Source organism: Plasmodium relictum (genome assembly GCF_900005765.1).
Source record: "Plasmodium relictum strain SGS1 genome assembly, chromosome: 13".
NCBI lineage: Eukaryota > Apicomplexa > Aconoidasida > Haemosporida > Plasmodiidae > Plasmodium > Plasmodium relictum.
The window spans coordinates 171,746-194,016 of record NC_041691.1 but is presented as its reverse complement, the minus strand read 5'-3'; the positions used below and the strand labels follow the sequence as shown (position 1 = coordinate 194,016).

At 17.7% G+C, this 22,271-nt stretch overlaps 4 protein-coding genes across 4 annotated transcripts; 1 reads left to right on the top strand and 3 right to left on the bottom strand.

Annotated features, from left to right (window-relative positions):
• Positions 1–94: 94 nt before the first annotated feature.
• Positions 95–8,466, bottom strand: HMGB3 (high mobility group protein B3, putative; the record flags this gene model as incomplete). The annotated part of the gene is made up of 2 exons (XM_028678562.1): positions 95–240; positions 354–8,466. 2 exons carry the CDS (start codon positions 8,464–8,466, stop codon positions 95–97), a joined length of 8,259 nt encoding a protein of 2,752 aa, XP_028535695.1.
• A 1,167-nt stretch (positions 8,467–9,633) lies between these two features.
• tGloII (targeted glyoxalase II, putative) lies at positions 9,634–10,590 on the bottom strand (the record flags this gene model as incomplete). Its single annotated transcript, XM_028678561.1, has 1 exon — positions 9,634–10,590. One exon carries the CDS (start codon positions 10,588–10,590, stop codon positions 9,634–9,636), a length of 957 nt encoding a protein of 318 aa, XP_028535694.1.
• Positions 10,591–12,123: 1,533 nt separating this feature from the next.
• On the top strand, positions 12,124–13,899 carry PRELSG_1304400 (conserved Plasmodium protein, unknown function; the record flags this gene model as incomplete). The annotated part of the gene is made up of 8 exons (XM_028678560.1): positions 12,124–12,130; positions 12,246–12,311; positions 12,457–12,571; positions 12,679–12,803; positions 12,917–12,981; positions 13,105–13,263; positions 13,368–13,700; positions 13,771–13,899. 8 exons carry the CDS (start codon positions 12,124–12,126, stop codon positions 13,897–13,899), a joined length of 999 nt encoding a protein of 332 aa, XP_028535693.1.
• A 1,862-nt stretch (positions 13,900–15,761) lies between these two features.
• On the bottom strand, positions 15,762–19,766 carry PRELSG_1304300 (zinc finger protein, putative; the record flags this gene model as incomplete). Its single annotated transcript, XM_028678559.1, has 1 exon — positions 15,762–19,766. The coding sequence occupies one exon, from the start codon at positions 19,764–19,766 to the stop codon at positions 15,762–15,764; it is 4,005 nt and encodes a 1,334-aa protein (XP_028535692.1).
• Between the last annotated feature and the right edge of the window lie 2,505 nt (positions 19,767–22,271).

Sequence of the window (22,271 nt, the reverse complement as noted above, 5' to 3'; positions counted from 1 at the left end):
TGCATAATCACTAATATAATGTAGAATTAAAACATTTAAAAATGTTAAAATCAGGATTTCATAATTACAATAAAAATTATTATTGTAAAATAAATTAAAACAAGGTTAAAATATTAAAATCAGAATTTTCATAATTACATGAATAATCATCAGTATCAATATTTGCTTTATTATCAAAAATGTTTAAGATATTTGTTTCTGATTCACTTAAAATGGATGTTCTTTTCTTACTATTATTATCTATAAAAAGGAAAAATGGTTACATAATTAAATATATATATGTATCTGTGATTAAAAGATGCAATAAATTAGTTACAATAAATATTACAAAAAAATATATAATATATATATACCATTATCACTTGATGATTGATAATATTTATAATGTGTTGAGTTATCAATTTTCCCATGTTCATTTTCATATGCATCCAAATTGATTTCTTTATTTTTTTTTATTGCTTCTTCAATTTTACGAGGATTTATTTTTTTTTCTCTTTTATATTTATCACGAATTTGCTTGTCTGAAAACTTTGGTATTAATGCCCTTACCATCATTAAATCTACACCAAACATTTCAATTGCTTGATAAAATTTATTAGTTTCTTCATTGTTCCATTTGCATAATTTAGTTTTTTTATAAGCATTTTTATATTTTTCTATTTGGCATTTATTCAAATTTTGATTAATTTCATTTTTTTTTTGCATTAATAAATTTAAATTGTCATTATTTGAATTTTCATTCATTAAATTTGTTGTATGCTTCCTTTTATCATCATATATAACATCTCCATTTTCATTTATGTTTAACTTGTTAGAGAAATTAGATGAACATACATTCAATAAGTTTAAAAAATCATCGCAATTATTATCTTCACTTACATTATCTAAATTAGTTTTATCATTTTCTTCTTCTACTTCATTCACTTGTCCACTAATTAAGTTTTTTTTTTCTTCATTTATGCTAATCGTAATATTATTAATACAGTTTTCTCCATTCTCCCCAACTGTATTATTATTATTTTCTATGTTTAAGTTCTCTTCGTTATTTAAAATCATCAAATTTATATCATTAGTTTCATTTCCTTCTGGTATTTCGTTTAAATTATTACAACTATATTCAACGTTTTTGCTCTTTTTAATTCTTTTTTTGTTTATTTTTTTGTTGTTCTTTAATACGAGATCCCATATGGTACAATTTTTTTCATTAAAAGTACTAGTACAGGGAGTTTTTTTATTTTTTTTTTTTATTTTTTTATTTATTAATTCTGAAAAATGAGATTCACTATTAAAAAATTTCTTTTCTTTTACTGGAACTATTTCTGTATCTTCGAAAGTCTTTTGAAGTTTACCTAAATTCGAATTATAATATACAAGGTTATCATTTATTTTATTTTCAGAAAATATCTGCTGTGGATAATAAATTAAATTATTTGAATTATTTAAACAATTCATATTTGCATTGTTATACATATTTGAGTCATTCATTTTTCCACTGCAATTATTATTATTATTATTATTGTTATTATTTGAATTATCAAAAAAGTATTGTTTACTTATAGATTCTGTATTTATATTTGAAATAAGAGTGTTCTTATTATTAAAAGGGTTATGGGTATTGTAAAATGAATAATTGTCTATCAAGTTATTTGAATTCATTTCATTATTAGTATCTTTATTTATTTTATGCATTAAATTATCAGTATTATTCTTTTTAATAATATTATATGAAGAACTAATATTATTTACTATATTATATGTTTTATTGGTATCTTTATATTTTTCCACATTTGCATTATTATAAAGACAATAATTTGTGTTATTATTTTTATTGTCATTATTATTGTTATTTATATAATTATGGCTGTTAAAGTTAATATTACTGTTTAAATCATTATTTATTGTATCATTTAAATTATTAGATGTATTATTTATATTATTATTTAATGTGTTATTTAAATTACTATCCAATGTACTATTTAAATTGACATGATGTGTATTATTTAAAGTGTCACAATTAAAATTATTATCTAATGTTCTATCATAAAAATCATTATTTAATTTACTTTTATTTCTTATATTTTCATTAAAATAATAGTCATTAAATTCTTTATTTTCACTAGTTTTGAATACATTTTTGTCAGAAGTATTATTTGAAATATCATTATTAATAGAATTATTTTTTAAAAATAGTTTAATATTTTTCTCATTGTAGTAATTTTTATCAATATGGTGATTTTTTTCTATTTCAGTATTTTGATTTATGTTTTCACAAATATTATTTTTATTAATCTCCTCTTTTGTTAAATTAAAAATATCATTATTTTTTAAATTTTTATTCTTTTTAGTACTGTTATGATAATCATTAAAACTTTTCATATTTATTTCGTCTTTATTAATTACTTCACCATTACTATAACAATATAAATTTTCATTATTTCGTGAACTACAATTATTTAAATCATAAAAGTTATTTAAATTTTCATTCTCTTTATATATTTTATCTGAATTATAAAAAGGAGATGCCTTATTAATTGAATTAAAATTATTTTGAATATAATTATTATTTGAGCTCTCATTATTAATTGAAAATTCATCTTTTTTTTTATTTAATAATAAATTTTTTTTATCTACATATGTAAAGGTACTCTTATTTAATTCGGCATCCACTTTTTTTTTATTTTCATTTTTATCATTTATATAAACAGAATTTTCTGAAGTCCCATGATTGTTTAATTTATTGTCACTTTTTAAATTTTTCATTTTTTCATCAACACTCTTAAGGTTAATTAAGTTTATATTTGTTTGTTTATTTACATAATTATTTAAATCATTATAAGTATTATGATTTATATTATTTCCATAACTTTCGGAATTCAAATTAATTTTTTCATCGTAATTGGAATTTTCATTAGAATTTAAATTATGCTCTGTTTCATTTTTAAATTTATTTGAATACATATTGAATTTTTTTTTTTCTTTATAATTGTTAATATCATTTGTGATGCTATTATTACTGTAGTTATTGACAACGGGATTATATATATTATAATTAATTGAGTTATTATAAAAGTATTTATTCATATTCTTATCATAATAGTTGAAATTTATTTCGTTTTGAGTATAATTCATTTCGCTATTATTATTATAAATTTGCCCATTTTCTTTATAATCTATCTCGTGAGGAGTGATAATTTTGTTATAGTTGTTTATATTATTCAATTCTACCTTTTTTTCTTTGCTTAATTTTTCATCTATGTTCATTATATTACTTGAATTAAGGAGTTTATCATAACTGTTGTTATTATGTATAGGAGAAATATTTCTCACTCCATTATAATAATTGATGTTATAATTATATTCATTGTAACTGTTATGATAATAATTTTCATTATTTAGATAATTTAAATTGTTAGTAACTTTTTTCAAATTTTCTTTTTCATTATTTAAATTATTCGTATTACACAAATTATCTAAATTATTTAATTTGTTTTTATTTGTTTTTCTACTAATGCTATTATGTATGTTTTCATTATAGGAATCATTGTTTATTACTTTATCATTATGATTTATACTTTCAAAATTATTTATAACCTTATTCATATTCTCATTATCGGTGTTACCTAGTTTATAATCTTTACTATTATTCATATCCATTGCAAAATTATTCAAATAATTAAAAGATGAAAAGTGATTATTGCTTACTTTATTTAAATTGTGTACATCACTTAAAGTATTATTTAAATTGCTTAAACTATTATTGTTAAAATTAATTATATTATTATTGCTATTATTGTTAGTGCTTACGCTGTTCTCAGTTTTATCTATATTTGAATAAAAGTTATAATTATTAATCACTGTGTTATTCATTGTGTTAGATACACCAAACGGATTTACATTTATATTATTTGTATTATTGTTTGTTAAGCCAGAATAATATATGTAGTTTTCATTTAAATTTACTAAATTTTTATTTTTACTTTTATTTTTTTTTTTTTTTTCTATCATTTTTTCTGCTTTTAATAGTTGTTTTCTTCTTTTGTCATACAGCTTCAGCATCATTTTTTTTTCTTTTAATTTTTGTTTTTCATCTTTCTTTAATTTTTTTTTTAATATTTCTTCACTTTTTACTTTATTCTTTATTTTATATAATTCATTTTTCATTTGTTTTTCGTGTAATCTATAGTTTAGAAATTCATTATAAATTAATTCATTATTATTTGTGTTTTCATTATTCATAATTTCATGATTTATATTTTTATTGTATATATTATTATTATAACATTTCGTATCCAAATGTTTGTTATTCATATTATCTGTTATTATATTTTGATTTAATGACTGACTATTAATTATGTCAATATTATTATTTGCATTTTGTTTTATTATGTCTCTATTTTCAATATTCACACTTAGGTTATTTAAAACTTCATTCTTGAAATTAATGTTTTCATTATTACTTATATTCCTATTATTTCCACTTATGTATTCATTAATACTTTTATCACTTTTCTGAAGTAAGTAGTTATCTGTTTTATTATTACTATTATATAAAATTGAATCGTTTATAATATTATCATTTAAATCAGTATTTATTAAGTTGTTATTTTTATTTATATTACTAAATTTATTTACAATATTATTTTGCATATCGCTATTTATATTATTTATAGTATTATTATCTAAATTTGTCTTATTATTTTCATGAGCATATAAGTTACTTGTATTAATACTTAAAGGTTTATTACTGTCTTGTGACATATTGAAACATTTGAATTTATTATTCATATAATCTAAATAATTATCATTATTTAAACATTTGACATTATTTTTATTATAAAATGAATTATTAGAATTATTTTCATTAATATAATTATTATTCATATTAACGATATTTTGATTGCCAATAAAATTTATATTATTATTCTCAACATTGTTATAAACAGAATTCATATTTTTATCTATATAGTTTTTCATAATTCTTTCATTTTCATTAAATTCTTGATTTTTTTTTTTTTTTAAATTGGTATTCTTTTTAGCTTTTGTACTATCATAACTTGGTAAGCTATTCATACTGCTATTTATAATATTGTTATTAGTTAGATGCTGTGCAATCATATTATCTAAAGCTTTAATTCTTCCTTTAAAACCACTTACCCTTTCTCCATTAGTAAAATTAATATCATTTTTATAATTTTTAGCTAAAGTTGCATTGATAGTATTAGATAAAATTTTATATTTATTTTTTTCTTCATTAGATAATTGTTTCCATAATTTTGACACATGAGAATTCTGTTGAGCAAGAGTCAGTCCCATATTAATATTTTTTTCTTTATACTCCTTTCTTTTTTCTCTAGCAAATATGCTAAAGGCAGTAAATTTTCTTTTCTTCTTTTTTTTCTGAAATAAAGAATTCTCTTCATTTATTTTAGATGCTTTTAATGCCCATTCCTTTTTCTTCTCGTCACTTAAATTATTCCATATTTTAGCTACTGCTGATGTTTGTTCAGTTAGTGAACTACCTAAAAATATTTTTTGATTTAAAAGTTCTTTTCTTTTTTCTCTTGCAAAGAGAGTAAAAGATGTTATTCCTCTTATGGGTTTTTTTTTTATTTCTATTTTATTCTCCATCTGATTATATATATCTTTTTTTTTTTCTTTTTTCTCTATATTATTAGTATTACTTTTTTTCATATATCTAAACATATTTTTAATTAAATTATTCATTCTATTTAAATCATTACAATTATATAATTTAGGAACCAAGTTTTTTAAAGATAACTTAAGCATTGAATTTTTTTGATTAATTAAATTATAGCTATGATCATGATTTTTTTTATATGGAGATCTATTGAAACTTTCTTTGTTTCTCATCATATAAAATTCTTCTATACTTTTACTAAATATATTTTTTTCTTCCTTACTTTTTAATTCTCTTATTTTTCTTTTTAATTTTTTTAATTTTAATAAGAACTCTCCCTTTTCAACTTTCGTATTTATGAGATTAAAAATTTTTATATACATATCCTCTTCGTGGATAAGAAAATATAAAAGAAAACTTTTTTCATTGTAACTTACTTTGTTCATTTTTTCAAGATTTATGATAGCATTCATTACATCATTTGAGTCGTAAATAAAATAAAATAAAACTCTATCATTCTTTATAATTACAAAATAAATGTTTTTTACATATATATGCATATTATCTATATTAGTAATTAAGTTATTTTTACTTATATAATTAAATATTTTTTTTTTAATAAATTTTTCTGAATTTCTATGTCTTTTTATGAATTCATTTGATTTAAGTTCATTTATTTTATCAAAGTAAAATTTATAGATATTACTTTTTAATTCTCCAGAATTAACACTATCTTTACTGATATTGCTATATAATTTTTTATAATTTTTATTTTCATTATTGTCATCATTACTTTCTTTATTATTATTATTATCATTATTTTCTTTATTATTATTATTATTATAATTATTTTCTTTATCATTATTTTCTTTATTATTATTATTATCATTATTTTCTTTATCATTATTTTCTTTATTATTATTATTATCATTATTTTCTTTATCATTATTTTCTTTATTATTATTATTATCATTATTTTCTTTATCATTATTTTCTTTATTATTATTATTATTACCATTATTTTCTTTATCATTATTTTCTTTATTATTATTATTATCATTATCATTATTTTCTTTATTATTATCGTTATAATTATCTTCTTTATTATTATTATTATCATCATTATTATTGCAATTATTCAAATTATTTTCATTATCATTAATTCTTATGTCATTGAAATTATCATCGTTTTTCAAAAAATAATTGGAACATTTTACATAATACATTTTTGCTATGTTCATAATATCGTTATCAATAACTTTTTTAATAGAATGATCAAAATAAACAAAACTATTAGAATTATTTCCTTTTTTTTTATATGATGTATCAACGGATACTTTATTTGAATTATTACAGGACTCGTTTAAGGAAAAATCAAAAAAATTATTTATTGATTTTTGATTTATATATAAATTATTAAAAGCACATTTATTATTTTGCTCATTAGTAGTAGTATATTTATTTAGAAAATCGTTCTTAATTTTTTTATAACTAGATGAATCATTTAATGTATCGCTATTATATTCCATATTAATAATATCGTTACTATTGTTACCAATATTTATAAATTTATTAATTTTAACAGTATTTTCATTCTTACTTTTTACATTATCATCTAATTCATCATTATTATTTAAATTATATTTACTTAATAAATTTACATTGTTTCCTTCAAAACATTCACTGTTGCTTTTTTTTAAAACATTTTTTAAGAAAAAATTTCTATCAGTACTTTTTAGATCAAAATTTTGTAAAATTTTTCTTTTTTTCTTTACAAAAGGAATACTATCTGAAAAGTTTCTATTTTTGTTATACAAAAAGTTATTATTCATTTTCTTATGTTCATATGAATCCTCATTTTTTTTTGAGAAATTTGCATTAACACCTTCATAAATATCATTTTTTTTTATTTTTGTTGAAAACTTATCATACTTTAAATCCATCATTGAAAAATCAGAATAACTACCTTGTTTTTTAAGTAAGTTACATTTATTCTTAATATTTAAGTTAATATAATAATCTTGTTTACTAGGATTGTTAATATGATTTACATTTTTGGTTATTTTTGTATATTTTATATTATTTTCTAAAAGGGAATCAACATTTCTTTCATAGGATAAATCTTCATTTTTATTGAAAATATTATTATCTTTTTTTTCATTCATAAAATAATTACATAATATATGATATTTGCTATTATCATTATCATTATCATTCGAGAATTTTAATTTATTGGAAACAGAACATTTATTTATATCGCTTATATTGGTATTATTAAATTTATATGGTTCACTGTTTAATGTTTTTTCAATAAAATCATTCTTATTTACATCGTTATTAATTTTTTCTTTACTACTTCCTCTATTGTCTTCATTCTGTTTTTCTTCCCTTTGTTTTTCTTCATTTTTATTTTTTAATTCTTCTTTATTTAATTTTTGCTTGGCAATGTTGTTTCTATCGTTACTCTCAATATTTAAAGGCTCAATTAAGTTATCTTTATTTCTGTTTGGATTTAAACAGTCATTTGTTTTATTATATATATCCAATGATAAATCATTTTTTTCCTCTTTTTTTAATGTATGTTTTTCCTGTTTTTCATATTCATTTATATAATTTTTTGTAATACTATCTTCGCTAAAAGAATTATCCTTTAATAAAAATGGTTGAATATCTGATGATATATTTTTTCTTAAAAGAAAATTATCTTGAATATCTTGTTTATATATGTCATGTTTATTTAAATATAGCAAATCATAATCATTTATTACATTTTCTCCCTTTAAAAAATTTTCTTTCTTTTTAATACGTATCTCATAATCACTTTCCATGATTTTTATATTTTTAATTTTTTTTTAATTTTTTTTTTATGCATTAAGAATTTCTGTTTTATAGAATGAAAAATAATATACTTTATTTAAAAAGGTAAAATAAAAACTATTATTGATGATCATTTTTTTTTTTAATTTTTTTACTTATTTATTTTAAATGAAGCCATTTATTTAAAAACAGAAAGAAGAAAAAAAAAAAATTAAAATACAAAAAAAACAAAATTTAAAATTTAGAAAAGTTTTAAATACAAAAATTTATATGTTTTAATTTTAATAAATTTTATTACAATAAAAATTTTTCATATTTATCTTATATTTTTTTATGAACTTTTTTTCATTTTAATTTTTTTTGATTCCTCATGAATTAAAATATCGTTGAAGAAAAAATTAATGGGATATGTAATAAAAAAAAAAAAATTCATGTAATACATATGCCTTTTTTAGTTAAAATCAGAAAATTAAAAAAAAAATGTTGATTATACATTACATATATTTACATTTTAGATGTTTTTTTTTTTTTTTATTAAAATTTTTTTTTTAAACTTTTTTTTTTTTTTTTAATATATTATAGAAATCATACTGAAATGTAAATATCAGAAAAATATAAATTGAGTAAAAATTATCATATTATTATTTAAATTATAAAAGATTAAAAAAAAAAAAAAATTAAAATACTATTAAAATTTTTTTATATATTTTTTTTTTATTTTTTGTATAAAATTATAATTATAAATATTATTAAATTTTAAAAAAAATAAGGAAAATTTAAGATTACTACCACTGATATAGAATGCATATTATTACAAAATAATTATTGCTATTGCTATAGACATTAAAATATTAAAAAAAAAGTTCAATTAAATATTACATATTATTCTAGAATAAAAATATTTTTTATTTTTTAATTTTCATTTTTTCAAATATTATACTTTTTGATTATTTTTTCTTTATAACAATTAATATTCATAATATATATTTCTACTTTTCCATTAAAAAAAAAAGATAATTCTATATTACTTGTATTCATTATTTCTTAAGTTATTAAATTAATGATAAAGCAATGAAATTTCAACTTGTGAATCTCAAAGATTTATGAAAATAGAAAAAAAAAAGTTGAATAAAAATAATTTTATAAAAAAAATGTTTAAAAGGAAAAAAGTTAAATTACTATGTTATTTTAAAATTATCTTTCATTATTCTTAAAAGAATAAGATAATCACTATTTTTTTCAATTACATAATTGTTTTTTATTGCATATTTTTTAATAGAATTTTTTATACCTTCATCATTATATCTCAAAAATGGATTATATAAAAATTCTTCTTCCAATAAAGAAGGAATTGTAGGAATGTCACTTTCATTTTTCATTTTTTCATAAAATGTTTTTAAATTATCATTAGATGAATCAACGCTCAAAGCGAATTTTATATTATCTAATGTATATTCATGACCACAAAAAATATAGGTATTTTTTTTATCTAAACTTTTTAAATTATTTATTGAATTATATAAATCACTATTATTAGCTTCAAAGTTTTTTCCTATTCCACATACAAATAAAAAATCACCAGTAAAAAAAATTTTTTTTAATTTATTTTTAGAGTTTTCGATTAAATAGGATATATGATTTTTACAGTGAAAATTAGATATAAATGTTGTTATTTTAAAATTATTTATTTCAAACTTGTTAATATTATTAATATTTTTATTTATATATTTGTTATCATTTTCTTTAATTCCATAAACATTTACTTTGTTGTCAAAAAAAAAGAAGTTTCCACTATTATGATCAGAATGTTTATGAGTACATAAAACATTTCTTATTTTTATATTCTCCTTTTTTGTTACTTCATTAATTATTTTATAATCACTAGGATCAACTGCTATTCCTTCTTCTTTATTATCATAAAAAATATATGAATAGTTATCCTTATATATGGGTATTATTATAACATTAGTACATATATCTTTTTTATTTACTATGAAATATTTCTTTTTATTATCAGTCATATATATTTTTTTTTTTAAATAATTATTTTCAAAAAATAATTTTTTAGATGTACAGATATTATATCTTATATTTGCAAAATAATTTAATGATAATAAAGTTTTAAGTATTTTCATTTTATCTTATAATAGGTACAAAAAATTAATATTGGATTAATTTTAAAAATGTATGTTTTACAAAAAAGAAAAATTTTTTTAAATAATAAAATGTACAATTATATAAAAAAAATAAATATGTAAAGATACAAAAAAAAAAATAAAAAAAAAAAATATAAATATATATATGTACATATATTGTAATCAAATTAATTATTTCATATAATTATATTTGTTTAAGAAGGAGAAAATTCAATTTAAGAAAAATATGTTGTTAAGATAATATAATAAAAATATTTCATTTTATTTTATTTTTTTTGTGTTATAGGAAAACATCTAACGTAGTAATTTTTTTTTTTTTTATTAAGAATTATTTTTAAATGGGAAATAACTTAGTTATTTTAATAGATCTTATTTTATATTTTACTTATTTTTCTATTCTCATACTTCTAGCTGTGTGCATAAATTAAAAAACATGTCTAATTTTTTTTTTTTATATAGCATATTTTAAATTATCATAAATATATTCCTTAGGTGTTTATTAATATTAATGAAATTTTATGATACAAATAAATTATAGTAAGTAAACTCGCACTGATATCTTCTTTTCTAATATATGTTAATACATATATGTATTTGAAGTAATGAATAATCTCATTTTCAAAAAAAGTATTCAATGAAATAATAATAATAATTATTATAATATTTATTTTTATATAAGGAATAAACAAAAAGTGATACAACCTATGCTTAATTTAAATAAATATAAAAGGGAACTTGTAATATAATAAAAATTATTTTCCACGAAAAAAAAAAAAATTTAAAAAAAAAAAAATCGATGTATTTATAAATATCTCAACAAGCTTTAACTAGCAGAAATTGCATGAATATCATTATTTATTTTTTTAATTTTATTATTATGTAAAGGGAGAAAAAGTTATTAGAATTTTTTTCCTATTAATTTTATTAAGACATAACGAAAAGAAAAAACAAAAAAAAAAAAAAAAATATGAAAAAAAAAATAATTATAATGCTTATAGAATAAAGATTTTTTAAAAATTAAAAAATAAACATAACATAAAAAGATAAGGCTTATATGAACAAATTTATAGTTTAATGTCATAAAATTAAGAAAAAAATTTATTAAATAATTTATCAATAACATTATATATATATAAGTATATTTTTCTTTATTGTTTTATACATATAAGAATATATATAAATACTTTAAATTTTAATTATAAAAATAATTAATAGCTTTTCTATAGTTATTTCAATAAATTATTTTGTATCTTGATTGATTAAACTATATTTGTTGATATTTTAATAATATATTAAAAAAAAAAATTAATGAGTTAAAAAGGATTAAAAAAAAAATAATATACACATATATGTTTTTGTATGTATAAAAAAAAAAAAAAAAAAATTAGAATTTTCATTATGATAAATATATATATATGTAAATGTTACGAATTTTCATTTTCAGATTCATTTTAAAAGGAGAAATTAGTATATAATTAGAAGCTTTTTTTTTTTTTTCTTTTATGTAGAAAAATGTCAGGTGCTTACACTATTTTAAAATTATATTAAATAATACAGAAAATAAAAGATAATTTTAAAATTATTACTATTTTGTATTTATTTATTTATTTTTTTTTTTATGTTTATTAATATAGAACAAGAAATTATTTCTGATGATAGTTCTAATGCAAATGTTGAATCTGAAGTGGATGAACAAAAAGGTTATTATTTTTATTTTTTCTAAAATGTTTATATTTCTAAAAATAGTTGAAAAAAAATAGGATTATTTATATATAGAAAATATATAGACATTTCTAAAACAGTAAAAATTATTGCATATATATATATATATATTTACTCCTATAGAATTGTTTGAGAAAAGAACAGCTAATGAATTATTTGATATGGGAAAGTTGGAATTCAAAGAAAATAAAAATTACGAAGTAGCAGCAGAACGTTTTTCCATGGCTGTAGAAAAAAAGTAAAATATTTTTATTATTTTATTTTTTCATTTATATATTATTTAGATATAGTTATATTTTTTAAATGCATATATATATATTAATAAATATGTTTATATTTTAATAGAATAAAAGAATTAAAAATTGAGGGGAATGTTCATATAGATTTAAGAGAGTTTTACTTATGTTTTGCTGATGCCTTATTAACTAAGGAAGAAGAAAAAAATGATTTGTTTGAATTTTTAAAAAAAAGTAAAATTTGCAAACTAAATAAATGTTTCTACTAATTTTAGAGAAAAATTAAATATGAGTCATTATTTAATTCATTTACTTTTCAATTTATTTTATTATTTTTTTTTTAATAGAAAAAAAAATTGAAGTGTCTGATACAGATGATTCAGTTGATAAAGAGGAAGTTACAGATGAGCAAGTAAGAATTTTTTTATTTTTATAATTTCATTATTGCTATATAATTTTTAATTTTAATTATGTTCAAATATACCAAAAATGCATATCTATTTTTTTTTTTTTTTTTTGTCATTAATGAAACTAGTTGGCTTTTGAGATGTTTGAGTTTGCAAGAAAATGCTATGAGTTGTTAATGGAAAAAAATGAAGAAGTACCTAAAAAGGACATCTTAAATTACACATATGTTTTTATAAGATTAGGAGATATTAATCTATTAAATCATTTTTTCCCAGAAGCATTAAAAGTAAAAAAAAAAAAAATAAATAAAATAAAATAAAATAAGAAAAAATAAAATAAAGATAAAAAAAAAAGTGTTTACATATATTCCTTATAAAAAATTTTATATAGGAATATGAGAAATGTGTTGAATTAAGAGAGAAACATAAAGTAGGAGATGAAAATTTAATTGCACCATTGATATCATTATCTCAAAGTTATATGTTTTGCGGAAAAAGAAAAGAAGCTGTAGAATATTTTGAAAAAGTAAAAAAAATATTACTAGATGTTAGACAAAAAACAACACCACTACCAGAAAATACGAATGAAAAAATTATAAGGGATACATATGATGATGTTCAAATTCAAATAAATGATTTAAAGAGACAAATAGAAGAAGAAGGAGAAGAAGGAAAAGAATTGGGAAGTCAAACTAAAGCAAAAGAATTAGTCATTACAACCAAGGTAATATATATATTATTTTTATTTTATTCTTAAATTATTAAAAAATTGCATTTTCTTGCTTTTTTTTTAGTCTGAATTTGATAAAGCAGTATTAAATAAAGAAAAAAATGAAGTTACAAAAATCACAATTTCTAGAGTTAACGATGAAGAACACGCAACGAAAAAGAGAAGAATAGATTTATCTAAATATAAAAATTAATGATAAAAATAAAACCTAAAAGTATATATGAATATAATTAAAAATAAAAAAAAAAGAAAAAAGAAAAAAAAGAAATATATAAAATTCATATTAAAGATAAAAACACTAAAAATAAAACAAATATATCTATATAATATAAATATATATATAGATACATTTGTTTTTCTGTTTTTTTTTTTTCTTTTTTAATTTATGATAATTATTTTATTATATTAGATATTTAATTTTTCAAAAAAGAAAATCTAAAAAGAAAAAAAAAAAAAAAAATTAAAATTAATTGAAATTAGCAGAATTTAAGATAATATATGAAATTATGATTTGTATTTTTTTTTTTTTATTTACTTTTTACTTTGATTATTATCTTTGTCTATCACAAATGCTTTTTCAAATAAATACATATATTCTCTTATATTTCTATTTTCTATTTTCTTTTTTCTTTTAATAACAGTATTTACATTCTTTAATCAATATTTATATTTTTACATGATTAAGGAAGAAAAAAAATTACTATTATACAATGATAATACATTAGAGTTATATAAAAAGAACAAAATTATAAAAATAGACTGAAAATTAAAAAAAAAGTTCTTTAAATAAGAATTTACTACTATTTAAGGTTAATGCACAAAATATATACATATATAATTATATAAATTAGGAAAATACTTAAAATGAAAAGCAGTTACATTTTCATAAAGTTATCTTTATAATTTAATGTAAGCTTCATAATTGAATAAAAAAAAGAAAAGACAATTAAGAAAACAACAGAAATGGTAAATATTTCTTTTTACTTTTTATAGAAGCATACATTTGTTAAATATATTTTAATTATTTCTTATGTTTTAAATTAATAAATGCTTTTCTCATCAAATTTTAAAAAAAATTATGTGAAAATAATTGTAGCAAAGAAATTTATATATTACTATCTAATTTTTTTTTTTTTTTTTTTAAATTGCCCACTTTACAAATATAATTAAAAAGTAATTAATTTTTAATCATTTCTATATACTTTTTTTTATGAATTTTATTTTTATACTATAATTAATTATAGAATTTTTCATCAGTTTTTGATATAGAAAAAAAAAAATTTTAATAAACAATTTAAAAAAAAAAGAAAAAAAAAAAAAATATATTTACCATATTTATTATTATTTAACAAATAGTTTTTACAACAATTATATAGTAAATTAATATGCACGTATATATATATATATACATGTATTCTTCCTGTTTTATATTTCTTATTTTTAAATCATTTTTTTTCTTATTAAAAAAATATATAAAAGAATTTTAAATACATGCATGTTATAAAAAAAAAACATACATATATAAAATTAATTTTACTTCTATTATATTTTCAGGTATATTTTTTTATTGATATAAAAAAATATATTTATAAATATTACTTTGAAAATATATCCGAAGTAAATAATATTAAAAACATAATTATAAATAAACTCTTTAGTTTATAAACTAATTTATAAAGCTTATCAATTAATAATTCATATATATATATATATATTATACTAAATTAATGTACAAAAATAATCAATTATTTTATCATGTTTTATTTTTTTTTTTATTCTATTTTTTCTAAATAATTCATCAACTTAGAAAATAAATTTACAAGAAAAATTGATAATCAGCATATATATATATATTAAAACTTTTATTAAATTTTTTGTTTTGTTTCTTGAACGTATCTTTATGTATATTTACTTATATGCACATATATATATTTAAATATATGGATATATAAATCATGATTTTTAAATTGATTTTTATGAGCATATACTAATTCCTTTTTTTTTTTTTTTTTTTTTTTCTTTGATTCTTCAAATAAATACTTTTTTATATCTTTCTTAATTATTCATTTTAACTGAATGAAATAAAATATTCTGATTTGTTTTATTGTGTTCATTGGTTAATATATTTTTACTTTTATTATTATCAATAATAAAGTTCTGTCGTAATTTACTATAAGTACTATCAAGTTGTGCATCCGGATACATATTTAATGAATCAATTTTTTTGATATTCACATTTGATTTAGTTATTACTTTTAAATTTTTATTATTATCTATCAAATTATTATTATTTGTACTTTTCTTCTTATTATTTATATGTAAACTGTTTATGTAATTATATATTAATTTAAGTGATTTCATATCGTTATAAATAGAATTACATGTACTATTATTATTATGTTTAGTAGATTCAACTTTATTATTCATTTGATTCATATATAGAAAAGTTTCTGAATGATTTCTTTTTTTTTTTGGGAAGTTGTCTGTTTTACTATTATAGTTAAACTTCTTAAAAGAACATTTGGTAGTTTTTTTTTCAATGTTATTTTTATTTATATTTTTATAAAGTATAACTTCATTAATTTTATGTTTTTCTATTTTTTTAAAATTTATAAGATAAAAATTTTTCGTGTTTGCACTTTCATTAGATGATCCACTTCTGCTATCAGTTATTGGCTTAACTTTATTTAATATAGTTCCTATATTGACTTTTAAATTCTTATTTTCACATGAGTTGTTCATGTTAAAAGATAATTTAGGATCAGTATTTCTATTGAAGGGACTATAATCATCTATAGATACCTGGTGATTATTAAGAAAAAAATTATTATTTTCATATTTATAATTATTGTAATCTATGTAATATTTATAAAATAAGTTTCTATCATTATTATTAATATAACTACTTTTACCATTACTACTACTACTACCATTGATAAAACTATGTTTGTAACTATTACTACTATTGCTATTATTACTATTGTTATTATAACTAATATTGTTATTATTATTTTCAATACTGTTATTATATATATTATCATTATAATTATTGTTTATATTATTATTATTAAATATATTATCATGCATACTTCCGCTTAAGCTATAGTTACTACTATTGCAGTTTGTTTCATCATGATCTCTTATCAAATTACTACTATTAACAGTACTATCAGTACTGTTGTTATTACTACTATTATTATTATTATTGTTATAATTATTACTGTTGTGATTAATACTATTCCTTAGATAATTATAGAAGTATGTATCTCCATGACTTTGATTATAATAATTACTTGAAATCCTATTTTCACTTCTATACGATGAAGAAATATTATTTTCATGTGATACGGAATTAACACTGTTTTGCAATAAACACTGCATATTTCCATCTTGACGGTTATTATCCAATGATTCTTGTCTATTTTTGTTTTGATCATTATTTTGTAAAAAGTTTTGAGTATTAAAGTTCTCAACATTATAATTAGAATTATCATTTCCATTATTATTACTGTTATTGTTTTGATCATTACTTGAATGATTATTATAGTTGCTATTATTACTACTATAATTGTTATTATTATTACTAGTATTATTACTATCATTATCATTATTTCTATTATCTGAATTATTATTAAAATTATTATTATTATTATTATTATTATTGTTATCTAAATTTGAAGCATTGTTTGTATTATGTAATGATAATGATCTTTCAGGATAATGTATATACTGTGCTGTATCATGAGAACATACTTCAATTTTGCATTGACCTGCTTTGAATATAGAACCAATAGGTAATGGTACTGGATTAGAATATGATTTAATTTTAAGAAAAGTTCCTAATGTACTAGTATCTCTTAATAGCCATCTTTCTCCTTCCGGTTTAGATCCGTCATAGTAAATTAAACAATGTTCTCTTGATACATATCCATTTGAATTTGTAACTGAAATTTTTTTATAACTAGATTGAGCATATGGACCTCTACCTAATACAACACCTTTAGGGTCAATGTACTCTGTTTTTGGTGTAATTTCTTCTTTTGTTGTACCAAAATCAAATTTAATTAGTAAATTTGATTCAATATTTTCACAATAGGAAGGTATTTGATCTTCTATTAGATATATATCCTGATTGCTATTAGTCTCAAGTTTTATTAACTCATTTAATTCATGTCTATCTAAAACTTTATTTGCATTTTTATTCCATACGTAACCTTTATAAGGCATTCCTGCTGTATTCTTATCAATAGATACAGTTACTTCTAATCTATCTCCTATGTGTATTATATCACCTTCTTTCAATATATGATAATTGTTTACTTTAATCATTGTCCCTATTGTTGAACCACAATCTACTACTCCTATAGTATTGTTTTCTGCTTTTACAAACAGTAGATGAGAAAGAGAAACTGATGAATGGGGCATATGAATTAAACTTTTTGCATGTCTTCCACCATCCCATGGTAATCTATTAGGTAATACAGAAGAATCAAATATATGACTATCAATTCTATGTGTTCTATCTTGATATAATTTTAAAATAATTTTTTCTTCTTTCCTCATACACATTGATGGATTCTGAGTTATATATCTCTCAACCCATGTATGTAATCTTTCACTAGTCGTTTCTTTATCATCTTTGTCATATCCTATCAACTCGCTAAATACTCTACAGTCTTTTATATTAAATACCCATTTGGCCTTTGACCATAAATTATTTACAGTAAAAAAATCAATAATACATGCTGTTAAATCATCAAAAAAGATAGGTGGTGATATCATATCATGCAAAAATATTCTTAAAAAGAGAGATACACTGACTTGTGGTTTTATAAAATTTTCATTCCACCAAATTTCGTCTACTGTATTTACTATTTCTATAGATTTATATATTTTTAATGATTTTCTTCTTAAGTTATATATACGAACTAAATTAGATATAATAGTATTAATGCACGAAGTATGTCCTAATGGTTGCCTACATAAAGGACAATTTTTTCCATTCAATTTATTATGACCAATACAATATCTACAGAATGTATGACCACAATTCATAGTTACAGGTAGATAAAAATAATCTAAACATATAGGGCATGTTAATTCTTTTTGCAAATATAAAGTTAAATTATCTACCTTTCCACTGCTTAATGTATTAATATGAGAAATAGATTTTTCATTTGATATCGACGTTATCTCATTATTTAATAATATGTTTTCTGTGCAATCATTACTATTATTACAAAGAATATGATTTTCATTTTCATTATTTTTTTTTTTTTTTTTTATCTTTTTATTCTGTTGTTTCCCTGTTTTCATTACTTCTTTTTCTTCTGGTACATCTTGAAATCCCTCAGCATCTCTTTCTTCATATTCATCAATTTCTTCTATTTCATCTTCTTCACCTTCAATTTCTTCTTCTCCTTCATTTTCCTCTTCTTCATCTTCTTCGTCTTCTTCATTTTCGTTTTCAACTCCTTCATTTTCATGATGTTCTTCAACTTCAACATTATCTTCTTCATCTTCTTCTTCTTCATCGGCATTGTTACTTTCTGCATGTATCCCATCTTGTAAAAAATAATTATTTGGTTCATTAACAAAAATATTATCTAATGCAAACATATTATATGAATTATTATTATTATTATTATTGTTATTATTATTATTTGGTAATGTATTAGTAACATTGTTATTAATATTTGTACGACTACTTATTGCACTATGTATCACGTTATTTATTGCATTATTTAGAGCATTACTTAATATATTTGAATTATGACTATTTTGGTGATGATAACTAGTTTCATTTCTCGATTCATTTCTTCCTATTCTTAAACTTTTGTTTTCATTTTGATTTAATTTATCATTTTTTTTTTTTTTTCTTGAATTCATATTCTCTTCATCATCTTTTGGTGTTATGCATTCGTCTTCTATTATATTATTATCATCTATAATACTACCATCATCATTCCCCAAAAAACTATTATTTCTGTTATCTGAAAAATTTATACTATTTTCAATATTATTTTGCTCTGAATTTTCCGAATTATTTGGAATATTCATTTTCTTCCTATATACATATGTATAAAAAAATTTTAATTTTTTTTTCTTTTATATAATTTTTTACTTTAAACAAATTACATAAAAATAAATAAGAAAATGTATATAAATTTAGAAAAAAAGGATATCTTAATATATGTTTATAAACATATATTTATATATATACATACATATATATATATATTAAGAAATTAATCTTAATCATTTAAAAAAAAAATAAACAGCTTATTTTACATAAAATTATATTTTATGATTTAAATATATATATATATATATATATATATATATATATACAAGACGAATAAAATTACTATAAAAAAAATATAATGTATTTTTACTACATAAGCAAGCTTCCCTATATATATATGCATAAAAACATATATATATATATATATATATATATATATATATATATATATATATATATGTATTTTATGAAAAAAAAAAAAATATATTTATGCTATAATAGTATAATACTAATTATATTTATCATTAAAAGAAATATTTAATATTAAAATATTTTATATTAAAAAAAAATTTTTATATTAAAAAAAAATATTTTATATTAAAAAAAATAATTCATAATAAAAAAAATAATTATCAAAAAAAAAAAAAAAAAAAAGATTTAATGCAATAAGTTTTATGCTTTATAAAACTTTTTTGAGTTAGTATATATTGTAAATTATGCTACATAAAATTTATTTTTTCCCTTACTTTATTATCCTTACTAATATGAAATTTTGTTTATGAAAAAAAACCTCATAAAAAAAAATTTAAATATTAAAATTTAATCATAAATCTTATATTTTTTATTATGTTTCATATATTTTTTTTTTTTTTGTGTAAAGCATTGACGTAAAAAAAAAAAAAAAAAATACACGTATATAATAATTGTAAATTGTATAAATATGAATATATGTATATATATATATGTACATAAACAAAAATATACATATGTATTTTTATATTGATAAATATTAATTACATAAACTTATATAAGTAATAAAAAAAAAATATTACAATGAAATAAATTGGGAAAAATGCATTTATAATATAAATGTAATTGAAAAAAAAAATTCTAGTAACAATATTTTAACAAAATATTTAGCAAAAATATAAAAAAAAAAAAAAAAGAATATCTTAATTTTGTTATAAATAATAAAAAAGAAAATTGGAAAATCAATGAAAACCTAATGAAAATTAAAAAAAAAATAATATGAACGAAATGTTCTTAAATCAATTTTTTCTTGTTTTAATTTAATTAAAAATATGTTTATTCATGTGTATAAACATATAAATAATACTATTTGTATTCATATGTATTTTTGTTCAAAAAAAAAAAAAAAAAAAAAAGAGAAAAAAAATCAAAGTTTTTTACTTTTATCGTATTTAATTATAAAAATACATATGTGTGCATAAATATAAAAAAAAGAAAAATTGAAAATATAGATATATGTAATTAAACAAGTTTTAAATATGTTTTTTTTTTTTTAACTTATCGTTCTTAAGAATTTAAAATAGTGAAAAAAAAAGATTTTAGAAATTTGGAAAAATTGAAAAATATTATTTATATAAAAATATATATATAAATTTATGTACAAATATATATTTAATGAAATTCAGAAAAAAAAAAGTAATATATTTAAATATTCTTTTTATTTATGTAATTACGTACAAAAAAAAAAAAAAAAAAATAAGAAAATACATCTATAATGAAAATGGTATGATAATATATATTTTAAACAAATATAATTCTCTTATAGTTCCAAAAAGAGTTTTTCAAAATAATGCAAAAAGAGAATAAAATAAACAATACTACAATTACTTTTTTTAAGAATGTTATGCACAAAAATATAAGAACATTTTAAAATAAATATAACTTTTTCTTTTCTCTTTTATTTTAAAACAAATATTATTTCATACAGAATTATAAAAAAAAAAAAATAAGCATACAATTAGGATTTTACATAAATTATATAATATTCTAGAGATGCAAGAAAAAAGAAAAATATATATATATATATATGTGAATATTTGTTTAAATTTTATATAAAATAATTAATAAAAATTTTATGTATGTAAACTATATGTTATCTTATTAATATTGAAATATCTATAAAAAAATTAACAAAATATACTGAAAAAGTTGGCATGAAATTAACTTTATTGAAATGCAAAATATATATATATATATATATATATATATATATATATTAATAATAAAAAAAGTGAGTGGTAATATAATAATATATTTCATAAATAAAAATTTTTGTTTTTAAAAAAACTATTAATATTTTAATACTTTATTTTTTATTAATTTGAGTGTTGCTTTAAATAATATAGAGAATTATATAAGATGTAAATTTAAAAATTATAACGAATTAATCTAAAACATAAAAAAAACCCAAATTACAAAATTATAAATGTACTTTAATAATTATGCTAAAACATAAATATTTTTTCTACTTTTTTAAAGATAATTTACAAAAAATTTTACAAATAACCAAA